This window comes from Oryzias melastigma, linkage group LG1, assembly GCF_002922805.2.
Source record: "Oryzias melastigma strain HK-1 linkage group LG1, ASM292280v2, whole genome shotgun sequence".
In the NCBI taxonomy this organism is placed as follows: domain Eukaryota; kingdom Metazoa; phylum Chordata; class Actinopteri; order Beloniformes; family Adrianichthyidae; genus Oryzias; species Oryzias melastigma.
Window position 1 is genome coordinate 30,400,728 of NC_050512.1, and position 16,331 is coordinate 30,417,058.

The 16,331-nt window shown below is 38.0% G+C and overlaps 1 protein-coding gene across 1 annotated transcript in view; it reads right to left on the reverse strand.

The window, feature by feature from the left end:
• The window catches only part of LOC112157543 (sphingosine kinase 1), a 38,407-nt gene that overhangs the window by 19,300 nt on the left and 2,776 nt on the right, over positions 1-16,331 (reverse strand). Inside the window, exon 2 of the mRNA XM_024290347.2 lies at positions 1,885-2,025. Within this exon, the coding sequence (XP_024146115.1) occupies positions 1,885-2,025 (141 nt within the window). The remainder of the gene's footprint in view (positions 1-1,884; positions 2,026-16,331) is intronic.

The window sequence follows — 16,331 nt, forward strand, 5'->3', positions numbered from 1 at the left end:
TGATGGATGGATAGATCTGGGATGGATGGACGGATGGATGGATGGATGGAGGTTCATAATTTACAGCCGTATTGCAGAATGTTCGATTTCTCAAAATAATCAAAACTAAACATAAAAAATGGCGCTCTATCTGCAAACTTCTTTACTGGGAGATTTGGGATTTTAATTAACGAGTCTTTATCCAACTCCAAAAGTGGCGACACTCGACATGAAGGGTTAGATCAGGGAGATATGTCATGAAATGGTTCATGATCGAAACTAGTCAAATAGAAGAACAAATGATAATTTTACATTCTTTAACCAGCATAGTGGTCCCGGGGACCCGTTAAGGCCTTAACTTAAAATATTTCTGTTTCGTTTATATTCTGATCCTTTTTATTTTAAAAGACTTCAAGATTCTGTTCACAACGTCCGTCTTGGTCACGTGACTTAAAGCAGCTACCTGCATGGCGAATTAGATCGCTAAGCTAGTAGCTCAAAGCTAACTACAAAAACCAACAATAAAACGTCTTAGGAAAGTCTCTTCTTGGAGAAAGGAGTCAGTGAGGAAACCTAAGAAGAGCCTTCGATTTCTAAGAACAATAAAGCTGCCGTTTACAGACAAAACCCCGAGTTTATATCGACATACAGAATGACCGTTGTTCTCATGTAGCAGAAGCGTCTCCATCTAATACGCGGTGACAGACTCTCCATTGTTTCACACATGCAGATGATAAAGTTGGAGACACGGTGGATTCACGCTTATATTATATTTAGAAAATACCAGTTTTATTTTGCTTTATTTATCCATCACACCTTAAAAGTCGGACGTAGGTGAAGCTAACGTCCAATCGTTAGCCACCACTTTGACAGTAAATCCTCATCACAAAGTTCAAATCCGCCACAAACATTTGGCGGAGAAAGAAGGTTGAATCAAATAAAGTTGCTGATTTGTGAAAACTTGTAAAAGGAACATTTGAACATTTTCCTACAGCAAGGCTGAATAAGACTGGAATTGTTCAGAAGATTTAGTACAGAAATGTTCCTTTAAATACACAATAAATGAGAATGTATGTAAAGACAGAATATGATCAATCTTTTTGCTCTGAAAGACAATCAAAGCCTGTTTTGAGTGTTAAAAAGACTTTCTATGGGGGCTAAAAACTGCCTAATGTTTCTTTTATGGATTTTTTTATCTTTTCAAATCAGAAATTATTTCTACAGAACAACAACTTTGTTTCATTGAATCTTAATCATCTGCATAAAAAATATCTACTGATATTTTTAGACTATTTTTCAGACAAAATTTCTTGTTGCATTTTATTTTGAAAATAGATTTTCATAAACTGGAATCTTAAAACTATCAACTTCGGCCCCGTATGAAATCGGACCGGTCCATGAAAATACTGTCCAATTTAAACCGGTCCGTGGCCTGAAAACGGTTGGGGACCACTGGTCTGGTAGACCCAAGTCTACCCTGGTCCTCAGGTCTGCTCTGCAAAAACTCAATCTTAACTACAAAGACTCGTTTCAAGAAACAACGTCTTATTTTCTGTGTTGCCAGAAAAATGTTTTATAAATAAAGTTTTTCAAAAGCAAAATAATCTCAGTTTGAGAAAATGTATGTAAGTGTCTTTACTTTCTTGCTTAAAAAAATGACAGATTTTTTTATTTTTTGGCTAATTTAAAGAAAATGTCCAACGGGTTAAGAATTTTTGTCTTATTTTTAAGAGTTTCTTCTTGCACTGGACACCGTTTACCACCTTGCATCCAGTAAAACAGAATAAGGTGGAAATGTTCATTTCAGTTTGATCATTTCAAAGTTTTCCAATCAAATCCTATTTGTTTAATGAGTATTTGCAGGAGTAAGAACCAAAAAGGAAACACAGCCTCTCTGGAACTCACCGGTGGGTAACATGGTGTGCCTGATGCCAGCATCATTGAGCATGGGCTTGATTTGGCTGTTGTAGAGGGTCAGCGCCTGTCCCTTCCCGCTCTGAGGGTTCACCAGCAGCAGCATTCGACACGGACAGGACAGCAGCACGCCTGCAGAGAGAGCCAGAGGATGCCTTCATCAGCGTGAGTGCAGGCGTTCCTGAAGTGGGTATCAGCTGTCCAGCACAACAGGTCCAACATTGATTTTCCTATTATCAGCTGAAATCGGATGAAGCCTCATTTCTTTAAGAGGCCGTCCCTCCCTGAGTGTTGTTGTTGTCCAGGAGAGATCCTCTAAAGACAACAAAAGAGCCCCTGAAGTGTCAAAGTCAAGGCCCGGGGGCCGGATTCGGACCTCGGGTAATTCTATTCGGCCTTCTTTATTATTGTTACTAATGGCCTGATGTTATCTTGTTCTCATTTCTAACTTGTAGAGTTTTGACAAAATAGATTTTTATGGAGAGTAAAATATTCAGAGTTTTTTAAGGTTTAACTTGATTAATTCTGGAATAATATTCCTGCATTTTTATCCTTCATAATTATGTTAAAAAGTTACAGTTTTAAAATTTAAAAAATTAGCATTCTGCTAGTTTTTTTGGAATATTTTGGCATTTCCAAAGATTTTTTAGGCTATTTTGGAGTTTAGCTATTTTTTCAGCGACATGCTAGCTTTTTGGCTAATTTAGGCTTTTTTTGTTTTTTGTCTGTTTGTTTTTTCAAAGTTAAGCTAGTATTTCAGCGTTATGTTAGCTGTTTTGGCTAATTTGGGTTTTTTAAAATAGTTTTTTTAGGCTGTTTAGGCTAATATTTACATGCTAACTGTTTCAGCTAATTAAGGCTTTTTTTTCTTTTTTTCAGGATATTTTGAAGTTTATCTATTTTTAGCAACATGCTAGCTTTTTGGGCTATCCTAAGTTTTTTAGTTTTTAGTTTTTTTAGGCTCATATTTTAGCTGGCCATCACCTTTAGCATTTTAAGCTATCAATTTCATGTTCAGCTATTTGAACTAGCATCTTCAGTGTCCAAATTCAGCTAACAACTAGCATTATTGCAGGTGATGTTACACATCTAGTTCATAATTATGTTAAAAAGTTACAGTTTTAAAAATGTAGTTTTAGTGTTCAATAAATGTTTATCCTGTTCGGCCCGCGACCTGAGATGTGTTTTGGATTTCGGCCCCCTGTGCGATTGAGTTTGCCACCCCCTCTGTAAACCAAAGTGATCATCCCACATTAGGACGATATCAGTTCCCCCTCAGTATTCTGCAGGACTCATCTGATGCAAAAATGAAATCAAATCATGCGTGACAATCCTCCCAGCATCAAAACTATTTTCTAATTTCCAAAAACACAGAACTGTATGTGTTCCCTGGAAGTTTTGTGCTGCAGAACATCTTATTTAAACCCAAACTGAAGCCTCAGAAGCATCTCTGTAAAGTTTAGATCCAGAAACAGTTAATGAGGAAGCACAAGCGTGGCCGTCCAGGCTGCACCCAGGAGGGAAAGAAAAAGATTTAAGAGCATAAAAAATGTCCTCTGCAGTGGAAAGCAGCCACTGCTGTTCATGCAGCTCTGCATTTTCTGATGATAACATGTGACCACCTATAAACCTGGGATACTTTCTGTAAAATGGTCTCTTATTTTATGTTCATTTCAATTCACTATCCTCAGAAATACAAACATGTTTTTGAGATATTCCAATGAAGATAAACTTGTTACCATTGTTTTCTTCACTTGTTGAGGATGTAAATATGTTAAAGTAGAGATCCACGACTCCTGGTGTGGACAGCAGTTTTGAATACTTTACACACTTATGACATATTACTGATGCTGCTGGATGGTATTCTTACTCCACACTGGGAATTGTGACTAAGGCTAAAAACAGCAGAATTCTCAACCATTCAACTGGTTCCCTCACGATAATGCCGTTCACGACTTGCAGTGTTACAGTTTTTTCATGTGAAATTGATTTTTTTGTTCTGCATCCTGACTGAATGTAGACCTCATCAATCAATCTAATCCATGTAGCGTCTTTGGTACAGAATGCTTCAGTTTGCCAGACAGAAATCTTCAGTCACAACCAGATCTTTGTTTTCTTTCTAAAATTACTTCTCTCAATTCAATTTTGAGTTCACACAGTTTACACGTTTGTTTAGAAATGTTTTAAAGATTCTTATATTAATCTGTTACAGTTCTCATACTGTAAAATGTATTAGTGAAATGATCAGATTGTTAATACAAAGAGAGAAGCTCCGATTGTTCTGCCTCTCCTGAAGGGCGTTTCAATTTGGCCACCAGGTGGCGCTATAGCATTACACCTGATCCCAGAGGAAGAAAGTATGAGCAAAAAAATGGTGCTTTAGACCACAAATGGTTACTATAAAAAAATGTTCAAAGATGCTCATTTAGTCACAATGTATGTTTTGGTTGACCGAGCGTTAGCATTAGCCTTCCCATAGAAAACCCTGTTATACGTTAGCATCGAGTTAGCAGACTTTAGCTTATAGATTATTGATCTATTAAGCTTAGATCGATTCATCCATTTTATCACCCAGCTCTAATAAAAATGTTCATGTCTGTCTGAGTAAAAGTGTTTCAGGTGTAACGAGGAGTTTTACATCTGTAAACATCTGTAATCCTCCTTTGAGGATTTCACCTATCACGAATCACATCGTTTTGGTACAGCAGCACAGAGCCAGAACATTTCCTTAGAGTTGAAATAGTGGCTATATTGAGGGAGCTGGGTGGGCAGGAGGAATTTGGTGGGGAAGGAGTGCTAATTTTGTGGGTTTTCTTTTGTTAAATATTCATTTTTTCAGTATTTTATTTGACTTTTTCTAAGGCGCTTTCAACCAGAGTGAAAAACGCTATGCAAATAGAGTTTGGATTATTTTTAGAACATATGAGGGAACAGCGTATTTCAAACTATAAAATTAAGTCGTTTTTTTATCCTTAAAAAAGAAAACAACCACTCAAATAGAATGAGAACACTAGAGAAGGCTTCGACTGTAGAGAATGTTAAAAAAAAAGGTTCTTTTAGTCTTTTGTTGACATTGATGCACTCAGGGGGTGAAACAGACAAACATCTACGAGCAAACAAAACACTGATGAAGCTCCTCTGGGGTTTCCTCAGGAACAGACTTTGTTCTGCAGAGAAACTCTGACAGCTGGAAAACGAGAAGCTCCAGACAGGAGCTCAAAACTGGTTCATTTGAAGACACGCCGAGCGACACAATGAGGCTTCAGGAATGCAGACGAGCAGGTGAACAGGCGTTCAGAGGCGTTCAGTTCTCCACGCTGCTCCTCCGTGCTCTCCTTACTCCTTTAGGCTCCTTCATTTGATGCATAACTATGCACAATATATTAAGAAGCTTCATTAAAATCACTAAAAGTAAAAATGTGCTTTTTGTATCCCAGATTTCTTAAAAATGTTCCCCTAATTCCTGTGTAGTATTGTCTGAGGTCAATAAACAGACCAATCAACTGACTGGACAGATGCCAGGACGCCATTCCTACGTCTTCAACCACATTTTAGGCTAAATCACCACTCAGGTTTCCTAAAGACATTCCAGAAGAAACCACCAATCTTCTCATCAAGGTCTGCCCATTATCATCATCATCTTCTCTGCTGCGGTAATGAAGCAGAGAACAACATCTGGTTAAGACTAAACAACTGTTTAAAATGATCGCTGCGGTTTACATCAGATTAGATGTTTGTCCTTCAGAATTCAGACAAACTCCTTAAAAACGGAGGAATCCGGTCCTGATCGGAGAAACGTCAACGTTCTAGCAACAGCAGCACAGACCAGGAAGATGAAAAACGTTTGATTCCGCGTCCCACAGATGTTTACAGACGTCTCCACCTCAGTCCCCAAACCCGGCGACGTGGGAACCGTCCCAGATCTTAATGGAATAATCACTACTGACGTATTCTCTGCAGGAAATTACAGCCTAACTGAAAGGGAAAGCCCAGGAGCCGAAAAAAAGCCCCGCATTCTCCGGAAACGTTCCCTGTAATAGCCATCTGAGAGACTGTATGATCTGAGAATAACTTTAACTCCTCAGCTTCCATTGGTTTGATTCATTTTACCATGTTTGTGTCAAAGTAACACAAAAATCTTCAGGTTTTATAGATGGACTTCACGTCAGAAGGTGTAGATTTGTTTGAAAGTGTTTGAAGACACCAAACCTCACACGGCGACCGTTTCTGCCACATAACCAGCTTTTCCCACTTTGCAAACACAAGAATGTCGTTTACCTCGTCTTCCCTCTTTGGATACTCTTCTATAAGGATCGAGAGGGGGCGTGGTCACTCAGAAACACCTGACAGGTTCGTCCAGCTGGGCACACCGATTGTAAACAACTAACATCCTGAAAAGTCCTGAATAAGATTGCAATGGAAGCACGTAAAGATAAACTAGACATAAAGCATTACCTGTAATAGTGAACGTGCCAATGCTGTAAGATGAACGTGGCCGCTAAAGATGCCAGAGCAGTTAGCTGAAAATGCTGAAGCTAAAAGCTTGCTAAAATATTAGCTAAATACTCTAAATTAGCCTAAAAACTGGAATCATATCTAAATTGGAAAAAAATCGCTAGCATAATGCTAAAATGTTAGCTAAACTCAAAATTAGCCTAAAAAAATTGAGATATATCTGAATTAGTCAAAAAGTTAGGATTATGCAAAAATGTTAGCTAACTCCAAATTAGTTTTAAAAAAAAAGGAAATATATCTAAACTAGCCAAAAACAGCTAGCATGATGCTAAAATGTTAGCTAAGCTCCAAATGTGTATAAAACACTAGAAACATATCTAAATTAGCCAAAAACAGTTAGCATAATGCTAAAATGTTAGCTAAACTAAAAATGATCCTAAAACTGGAAACATCTAAATTAGCAAAAAAAAACAAAAAAAACAGCTAGCATAATGATAAAATGTTAGCAAAACTCCAAATTGGTAAAAAAAAAAATAAAAAAAATAAAAGGAAATATATCTAAACTAGCCAGAAACAGATAGAACAATGCTAAAATATTAGCTTAACCGAAATTAGCCAAAAAAAAAAGGGAAACATGTCTAAATTAGCCAAAAACAGCTAGCATAATGTTAAAATGTTAGCTAAACTCAAAATGAGTAAAGAAAAACTGGAAATACAGTATATCTAAACTAGACAAAAACAGCTAGCATAATGCTAAAATGTTAGCGAAACTCCAAATTAGAAAAAAAAAAAAAAAATAAAAATAAAAATAAAAAATGGAAATATATCTAAACTAGCCAAAAACAGCTAGCATAATGCTAAAATATTAGCTAAATGCCAAATTAGTAAAAAAAAAAAAAATGGAAACATTTAAATTAGTCAAAAACAGCTAGCATGTTGTTAAAATAAAAGCTAAATACCAAATTACCTTAAAAACCCAGCAGTTGCTGAACATTTCAGTTTGAATGGTGTCTATAGATGAAAGTTTATGTGGAAGTTCACAAGTTTCAAAGTGTAAAGTTTTTGAAGGGTTTGAGTAATTTCTCATTCACTTCTTATGGGGCACAAAAATGTACAGAAATAAGCAGAAGAATCACAACTACAAAATAAAGTAAACCCCGCAAAACAAAAAGAACTTTTCTTTTTTTCCCACTCTCTGAGTGACGTGGTAAAAATAAAAACGCTGATGCCATAAAAACTGCAGCCCGATCCAACTCGGTGCTTTTTTTGTATCTCGCTGTGCTTAAATTTCTGCCAGATGTCCTGTAATCAAGCAGTCTCTAATCTGACCAAAATGTAGGACGAAATCCAGTTTCAACATTTACGGGATTATTGGATTATCAGGTATTTGACTTGATCCGTCTACATACTCCCAGCCCCCGGTGAACATGAAGTATCAGAGCATTGATAGTCTAATTTACAACCTTCTTTGTATGTTTAAAGTAAGTCAATGTTTATTTCAAAAGCATATTCCATTCATAGAATAAAAAAACAATGATTTAAGAAATAAAAGCACGCAAGAACCACAACTACAAAGAAAAAATCTGATAAGACACAACAACGTTTAGAGTTTCAGGATGAGGAATGATTCTCCTCCTATGGAAGTATTTAAGGATAGTATATAATGGTAGTAATTAGTAGTTGGGATGTCTGAGGAAAAACCATCATCTGCTTTACTCATCATAGGAGGTGGGGGTTCAAATCCTGGCTAAACTCTACATTTAAAGATCAGAACAAAACGATTTTAAATAAGTTCAGGACGGTTAAGAGGGACCAAGAAGGAGTCTTTAGAGAAATGGTCCTTTAAACGAATGTTCTGAGACTGAAAACGTGGAACCGTCCTTCTCTAGCCTCCCGTGTCGTTCTGTGGTCGCGTCTCAACGAAAACTCCTGAGGTCTGTGAATCACAGAGCCTGTCGAGCTCAAATCAGATTTCTGCTGAGCCAGAGCCACAGAGGGTGTGGAAGGCGGATGAGGTGGTGGTGGCGGCGAGCGCTCGCTGGATCTATATTAAGGAAGGTGGAGCGTTTACGACACTGAGGTTTGAACTCCGTCCGTCCTGCAGAGTTTTGGGGGTTTTATTGTGATGCAGAGAAAGATCAAACCGTCTTCAGTCACAGTGATCCAGAACACACTTTCAGCTTCCCCTTTGACCTTTGTTGAACTTTACGATCCTCGTTTTTCAGCTTCACATCAGAAGCATGCCATCTTCAAAGAGAAAAGCTCCTCTTGCTCGCCGCCACGCCGCACGTCTGCCGTCGGCGGTGCACCGCACTAACACTTGAGAGGCCGTTCAAAGTGAAACACTTGTAGACTGGAGTCTGTCCGCTTGAATAATGCAGGACGCGGTCGTGGTGTTGGAGGAGCTCTCACATGGGTAACAGGAGAAGTACGTTTCCTTCGAGAGAAATCCAACAAATCTTAAAGCAGGAAACTCCACAAGAAGATGTCGCTGCTGTTAGCTCGTTTAGCCTCATAGAACAGTTATTGTAATTTCTAGACCGCATCATTAAAGGGTAACCAAACACTTTTTTAATGAACATTTCACTCCAGATTGTTAGCTTAATACGTTAGCCCGTATTAGCTATGATGCTAGCGGCATTTTACCACTCAACAACACTGAATTTACCACTATTATCTCTAAAAACTAAGATGTAAATAGTGCAAGAACTGCACTTTCTAGAGTTACAGCTACATAAAGCTAACCTAACTGTCAATCATAGATCCAAGCCACACCTCCGCCGCTCAGTCCTGCTCCACTGGCCCCTCCCCCTTTTTGGCATTTTTCAAATCTTGGCAGAGGATGGAATCGGCCTCCAGCTGCCCTGTTTGGTTACCCTTTAAAAAGCATTAGTACGTCTACGATAGCACTGCATGATGGGAGGAAAACTTGCGATTTGATTGGTCAATGATGTGAAGGAGTTCATTTGATTGATCAAATGTATTAAGGGGTTTATGTGATTCGTTAAATACGTCACGCTGCCATCGTGAGATTGTATTAGCTTGTTTTTAGACTTTGGTATTGTAATTCGGGCTGCCACGATTAGTCGACTAATCGACGACTAATTGACTATTAAAATAGTCAAAGACTAATTTAATTGTTGATTACTCGTAATTTGTATTATATGGAGTCAGAGTGTAGTAAAGTTGAAAGTTATAATGGCATTCTGCTAGCTTTTTGGACTATTAGCTTCAGTGTTTTTAGCTATAAATTTCAGCATCAACGGCCAAATTCAGCTTACAGCATTCACACTAGCATTATCACAGGTAATGCTATATATCTAGTTTTTAGTTAGTTTAAAGCTAATAATGGCTAAGATGTGCGTTTTACATCCACTTCATGAATGACCCGATTAGTCGACTAATTGGAAAAACTAATCGGTGATTAGTCGACTATTAAAATAATCGTTTGTGGCAGCTCTAATGCAATGACGATACATTTTTGATAACTCTGCAATCTGTTTCAGATAAATCTGAGACAGATTTGTAATCTTCTTCACAGATACTTCAAAAAGAATTCACAGTGTATAATTTGTGAAGAATCTAAAATCTGTGACTGTCAAATACTTCTTATATTACAGTATTAAATCTACCTCTGGGAGTTTTAGAAACACTGCCGTGTAGAAACACCTTTTCTCTTGCATAAATCAAATGGACGGATGAACACATGAACCTGATCCACCCTTAATAATGAAGCTGTGGTCTCATACTACTAGGAGGTATCCCATGATGCACTGGGGACCTTTTCCTGGCACTCTTCCCTCCATGTCCTGCATGCATGACCCGTCAGAACAGATACAATTTCCGCGTTGGTCTCCGTTGGCCTGTTTCAGTCTAATAGGGTCGAAAGGTCAGGTGGAACCGGAAGAACCAGTATGGTTCTATGTCACAGCTCCTCCAGCGAGGACTGAATCAGAACCCCTAAAGCAGAGGAATCATTCTGCATCGCGGACGATGAGGATCTGACTGATGAGCATCTTCTAGATACATTCTTATTCTTAAATCAAACGACCAAAAGAGCAAAGTAACAATAAGTTCAATTGATTAAATAAATAAACTAAAATCCCACAGAAAAACAGCTAATTAGTTTTCACGTTGGTTTCTTTAGTATGAAATTGAAAAGAGACAGAATTGTAAAATATCTTTACATTTTAAAGAGTCATTTTAATGGCCCCAATATGAAATATTCAAAACCTCTTCTTTGAAACGAGAAAAGTTCATTTATTACACATTAATATTGATAGAAATGTGTCTTTTTCTGTCTGCTAATACTTTTCTTTGTTTAAATACTTTGGATGGGATAGACCTCACGTTTATCTGGAGTTCTTACTGTCAAAAACATAAAATGGACAAGAGGAAAAAGGAGCGAGTGAATGACGTCACCTTTAGTACGATATAAGGTCAATTCAGTCGCCATTTTTCAAATAGGAACACCGCCATGCTGGAGCCAGACATTGGTCTGAGTCATTGTTTCTATAGCAACCGCTCCATCCAATCAGGAGAGAGCTTGTCAGAAGGCCACACCCCCACCAATTTAAAGCAAGCTACACATAAATCTGTCAAAGGTTTCAAACGTTGAACATGAGGGGGACGCAGGCTCCACCTACTTTTATCGGAGCATTTCATTGGTCAGTTTATAACTTGAAAAACTAGAAAGAAAAAAACACGGGAAAAAAATGAAAATAATCAAGAACATAAAAAGTATCAGAGCAAGAATGTTTATTCTGACAAATAGAATTTGTAATCGCTGTTTATTTCTGGATGGATATCTATAGGATTTTGACTTCTTGGAACCAGCGGGTACTTCCTGTTTGGAGCGCCAGGGAGGCGGGGTCACTCAGTCCAGTTCTCATTTAAAGTCAGCGTTCTTAACTCGATGACCAAAAGTGATTTTGGACTTAGACGATTTCTATGTCAGAGTTTAAGAGTTCATAAAATAAATGTTCGTTCAGGTATTTTAGTGGCGTGGAAAATCCTCCGCAGCCACAAGGGGCACTGCAACGTCAGAGGAGCGACGGCAATCCTCAGAATGTGCGATTCGCCACTTCTCCATCACCATTCAAGTTACAGAAGCACCTGTGTTTAATGAGAACAACCAGCTCATTGATTCATCTTTGAGCACCTTCACCTGTCTCTTATTACAAAAATAAAAGCCTCTAATGCTGCAGCAAACTTGAATTTTGTTCAATTGATGAAGATCCTGAGGGAGGGGTGAGCTGCGGTCCCCGCCGCGCTATGGAACCATTTGAGGGTTTGACCCCCAGATGGAGTCGAGCAGTCAGGCATCAGATCTTTGTGGATTTAAACCCACTTACTGGACAGACACTCCACCATGCGACCAGCTCTGAGGTAGTTTTCAAACACCGTCAAGAAGAAGTTAAACTTCTTTACACGCATGACTTCATCTGCTATGAATGATAACATGTCGTGTCAAGGTGTTAGAATGGAACGCATATTTTATCGACCCTTTGAACTTTTATTTTGAAAAATACTCCACAAAGGTGTGGAGGAGAAATCACAGACATAGGAGCTTCAACGCGAGAAAAATGAGGAAAAAATGAAATAAAATATACATCGTGATGCTTGAATAATTGATTAAATTCCTATTTTCCCCTGAAGAGTTGAGGGTTTGAACTCTGGTCAGTCGGTGCATTTTAGGCCTAAAAAATTGAGACGTTTTCACTTGGAAAACCCTCAGAAGTTTTAGTTTTGGAGAGTGAGTGAAAAAAAAAACATACCGACTTTAAACGTGATGTTGTGACAAAGTTAGACATAAATAAACAACTTCAGCCAAACAAAGTCAAATCACGGAAACTTTTAAACCAAACAGAATATTCAGTTTAAAAAATGAGCTGTAAATAAGTACATCGACAAAGTTAGTCACCCAAAGTCTGCTGGCGACCTTTTACCGTGCCGTCATAGACGGCGTGCAAACACACCGTTTATGCTGAGAGGAAAACTCCCCAGAGAGTCATCATCACCGCCCAGAAGATGGCTGGCTGCCCTCTCCCCACCCTGGAAACCGTCCACAGCTCCCGCCGCCACAACAGAGCTCGAAGCGTCACACTTCAGACACTTCCTGTTTGATCTGTTGCTTCAGGCGAACGCTACAGGTCAACCGAAGCAAAAATAAACGTTTGAAACGCATGAAGGAAACATGAGACCTGGACCTCTATTAGTCTGCTTAGCGGATGTTTTCTGCTTATTTATGATTATTTTTTCTGCTTAAAAAAATGTAAACAAATTCTTTGAGCAACAAATTAATCTTAATGTCCTGTTTTAGTCACTAGATAGTGCACTTATATGGATTTTTATGCATCATTTATTATTTTTAGTCATACGTTTTCACTACGGGTTATATAAGGTGTTTCACTGACCAATTTTGACAAATAAAGACCTATTCTATTCTAGCTAGGGGTGTGCCTAAATATCGATATATATCGTGACATTTATTCCTGCGATTGATTCTCGATGGGTTCTCACCACGTACTGATCTTTTATTTTCAGTTAAAGACGATGTAAAACGTTATATTTGTCATATTTTGGTGAGACGTTCCTTCAGAGGTAAATAGGTGAGAGAATTATTTCATTTTTGTTGTTATTTACAACATTTTTGCACTAAGTAGTGGCACTGCTGTTCGTGTTTACTATTGTTGACACTGAATTTTACAGATAATTCAAATTCAATTGGTGTCGATCCTTGTCAAAGACAGTATTACTGAGTGTCTAATTTTTGTTGCACAAAATAAGACACATTTATTATGATTGTGTTCAAGCTAAAAAATAATTGGCTATACATTTTCCTAAAAATATCTGTTCTATATATTATGAGTTATTAGAGATGATATTTATCAATTATTGCAGTATCGCGATATCATCGATATCATGAGCCGTGTATCGTAAAGTATCCAGTGATTCCCAGCTCTAATTCTAGCCCGATAAATCCGTCCATAATGACTGTAATGACGGAAGATCTGCAGTTTCTGCTTTAATCTAGAATATCTGAGAAAAAAAAAGATAAATCTGTCTACCGTAGGATCAGGAGAGATCCTGGTCGTTTCAGGAGTGGATGTGACCATGAGCTGCTGCTGAATGAAGGCTGTGGAGGTTTCTCACAAAGATCTGTTCAGTGACAGAGGGGTTTGGTAAGCAGCTTAGGTTTCTGACTACTGACCCTCACACTGATATCTGACCTCATCTTAATCTAAAAGAACATGAAAAGATCCAGAAGTCCGTCAAAGGGCTGGAGGCCAACTGTCAGCCCAGCAGAAGGAATTTCTCAAAAAGTCTGAGAATTTCCTAAAAAGAAAAACCTGAATGTTGAGTGAAAAAACCCGGACTACAAGAAAAGGGAGGAGATTCTGTGAAACTGCGGATAAATCCAGCTGCTGGTGCAGCAGGAGACATTCCCGACCGCCGATCCATCATCGCAGTTATTCCTGACCAGACGCCGGCGAGGAGCTGCAGCTCATGACGGCTCTCCGCAGGTCTAATGGGACGCGTCCATCACGGCGGCACCGGCGTTTGGGTGCATGTGACAAATGAACTGTCAGCTCGTTTGTTAAACGGGAAAATGTCACTTCAACAAATCCTGTCGGCTTTGGCAGCACAGGCTGGAAGAAATGAACGTTCTCCAGGGTGTTTTCCTCAAATGTGGAGAGTGTTTATGTGTCTTTATAGAATATGAGCGAGTCAGACATCAGAATAATCATAATCAGATTTATTTCAGTTCAAGTTGAATCTAATTTTAGAGAAAGAAGGTTGTATTGGTTGTGCTGAATGATTGACACCAACTAAACATTGCTTTATTACATGAACATTTTGATTAGAATCTGTTCTGCTGCAGCAACTACGTGATTTTAATGGATAAATTCACTTGAGAACTTTATAAAATAAATTATTCATTCATGTTAATTTAAATGTGTATAAAATTCACAAATTTGGATAAAAACATCTCTATTTTTTTGGATAAAAAACATCTCTATGATGCAAAAGGTGTAAGAAAATATCGATTCAGCAGAATATCGCGATACTTTCTTTGGTGATACTTATTGATTTAAAAATACTCCCAAGTATTTAAAATTTAATAACTGTATTTTCCAGGGTATAGGTTGCTGTTTTTTTTCATAGTTTATCCAGGGGTGCGACTTATACTCAGGAGCAACGTATTTGTGATTTTTTAAATTATTTTTTTAACATAAGTAAGCTCAAATATTCGTTATTTTTCCACTAATAACCGGTTTCCCTTTAGCAATTGTTTCCACCAACAACCAGTAGAGGGCGCTGTATTTTCTTCTGACAGTGCCAGAAGAAGAAGTGTTGTCCAAAACAAACATGGAGGAGAATCAGATTTTTTTCCTCTTAAATTTTTATGTTTATCTAATTTTTATTGAAGCATTATTCTTCTCATTTTTACTTTTTGGCACAGGAAATATAAAAGTTCGACTTATACTCCAGAGCGACTTATATATGTTTTTTTTCATCTTAATTAGACGTTTTTTGCTCCTGCGACTTATAATCCAGAAAATACGGTAGTATCTAATTAATTATTTAGAGGCAAACATGCAGTTCAGTCTTACTTTTGTTTTCCACTTAAATATTTCCTAAATTACCAAAATAAAAGCACCATGAATTGATTTTGGTAAAAGCAACTTGTTCGTGAGAAACAGTTCCAGTACTTAATGTTCTGATCATTAAATAACATGTATTTTACTTATTACTTTTTTGAAAAATGTATTAACATTCAGATCATTTTTAAGTCATTATTTAAAGAAGTGAAATATTATCTGGTACTGTTGTGGGATATATCTGGATACGTATCGTATCATGACGTGTATCACGATACGTGTTGCCAGATTCTTGAGAATAAACACCCTCCTACTATAATGTAAATGTATTTTCACAGCCACTAAAATGAAATAAACTGCCTGCAATATCAACATCCTGTTAAATTCATATAAAAACAAAAATTATTATTTCTTCTACTGGTTAAATGTGAGCATTAACGTGGATTGTTAAGTAATAAAAAGCTCCTTTATTATTTTTTTTCCTGATGATTTGAGTTCCTCTTAGGGAGGAAATAAAGAAATGTTGACTGGAAACTGAAGAGTGAAAAAGAAAAAGGTGAAATTCCAGCAAAACTTACATTTATTGTAATATTTTGTCTGTTAAAGTCATCTCTAAATGCTAAAACGTACATTTTACTTTAAATTTCTTTATAAAATGCATAAAAATAATGGTGACAGTTGGGTTTCAGGAGATGTTAATCATTTTAACTCGATCTGTTCAGAGTCCGTGTCGAGTATTAACAGAGAGTTACACCCCGAGGACGTGAATCTGAGCAGCCATCTTGTTACCGTTTGTCCATTAAACACTAAATGTGGATGAGAGATCAGAGTTGGTTCATCAGAAACACCAACGTTTTGAATGAAACTGGAAAAACAAACTGGAGTTTGTCTCTTAGGGAGTTTAAATCCATTTTTCCTGATTATTTGTCCATGGGCCGTCGATGGCAGGACGGATGGAGAGGTCAGACGTGAAGAGCTGACCCCGTTTAGACTAATGGCTGATGAAAATCTCTGAACTTGATTGCCTCCAGCAATGAGTCACCAACTGAAGGCTTCCCTCTGGAATCGGAGGATCGCATTCCACGGATGCCAAAGATCCCAACGGCTTGAATCACGCTCAAAGTCAACACGGCGACGCAGAAGAACGTGCGTCTTCGGTTTGAACTCTGCATCAACTCCAGTGTTTCCACAGGAACCGTTCAGGATCCAACATGCATCTGCAGCGAGCCGCGTGTTCAACCAACCAACAACAGACTCGTTTGTACGACGTCGCAGAGAAACTTTCCACCAGGTGAGGACGACCAACAGTGAGAAATCACCAGGGACACTTTCAAACATGATTTCATTAACTTAATCAATAGTATCTTGACCCCCCCC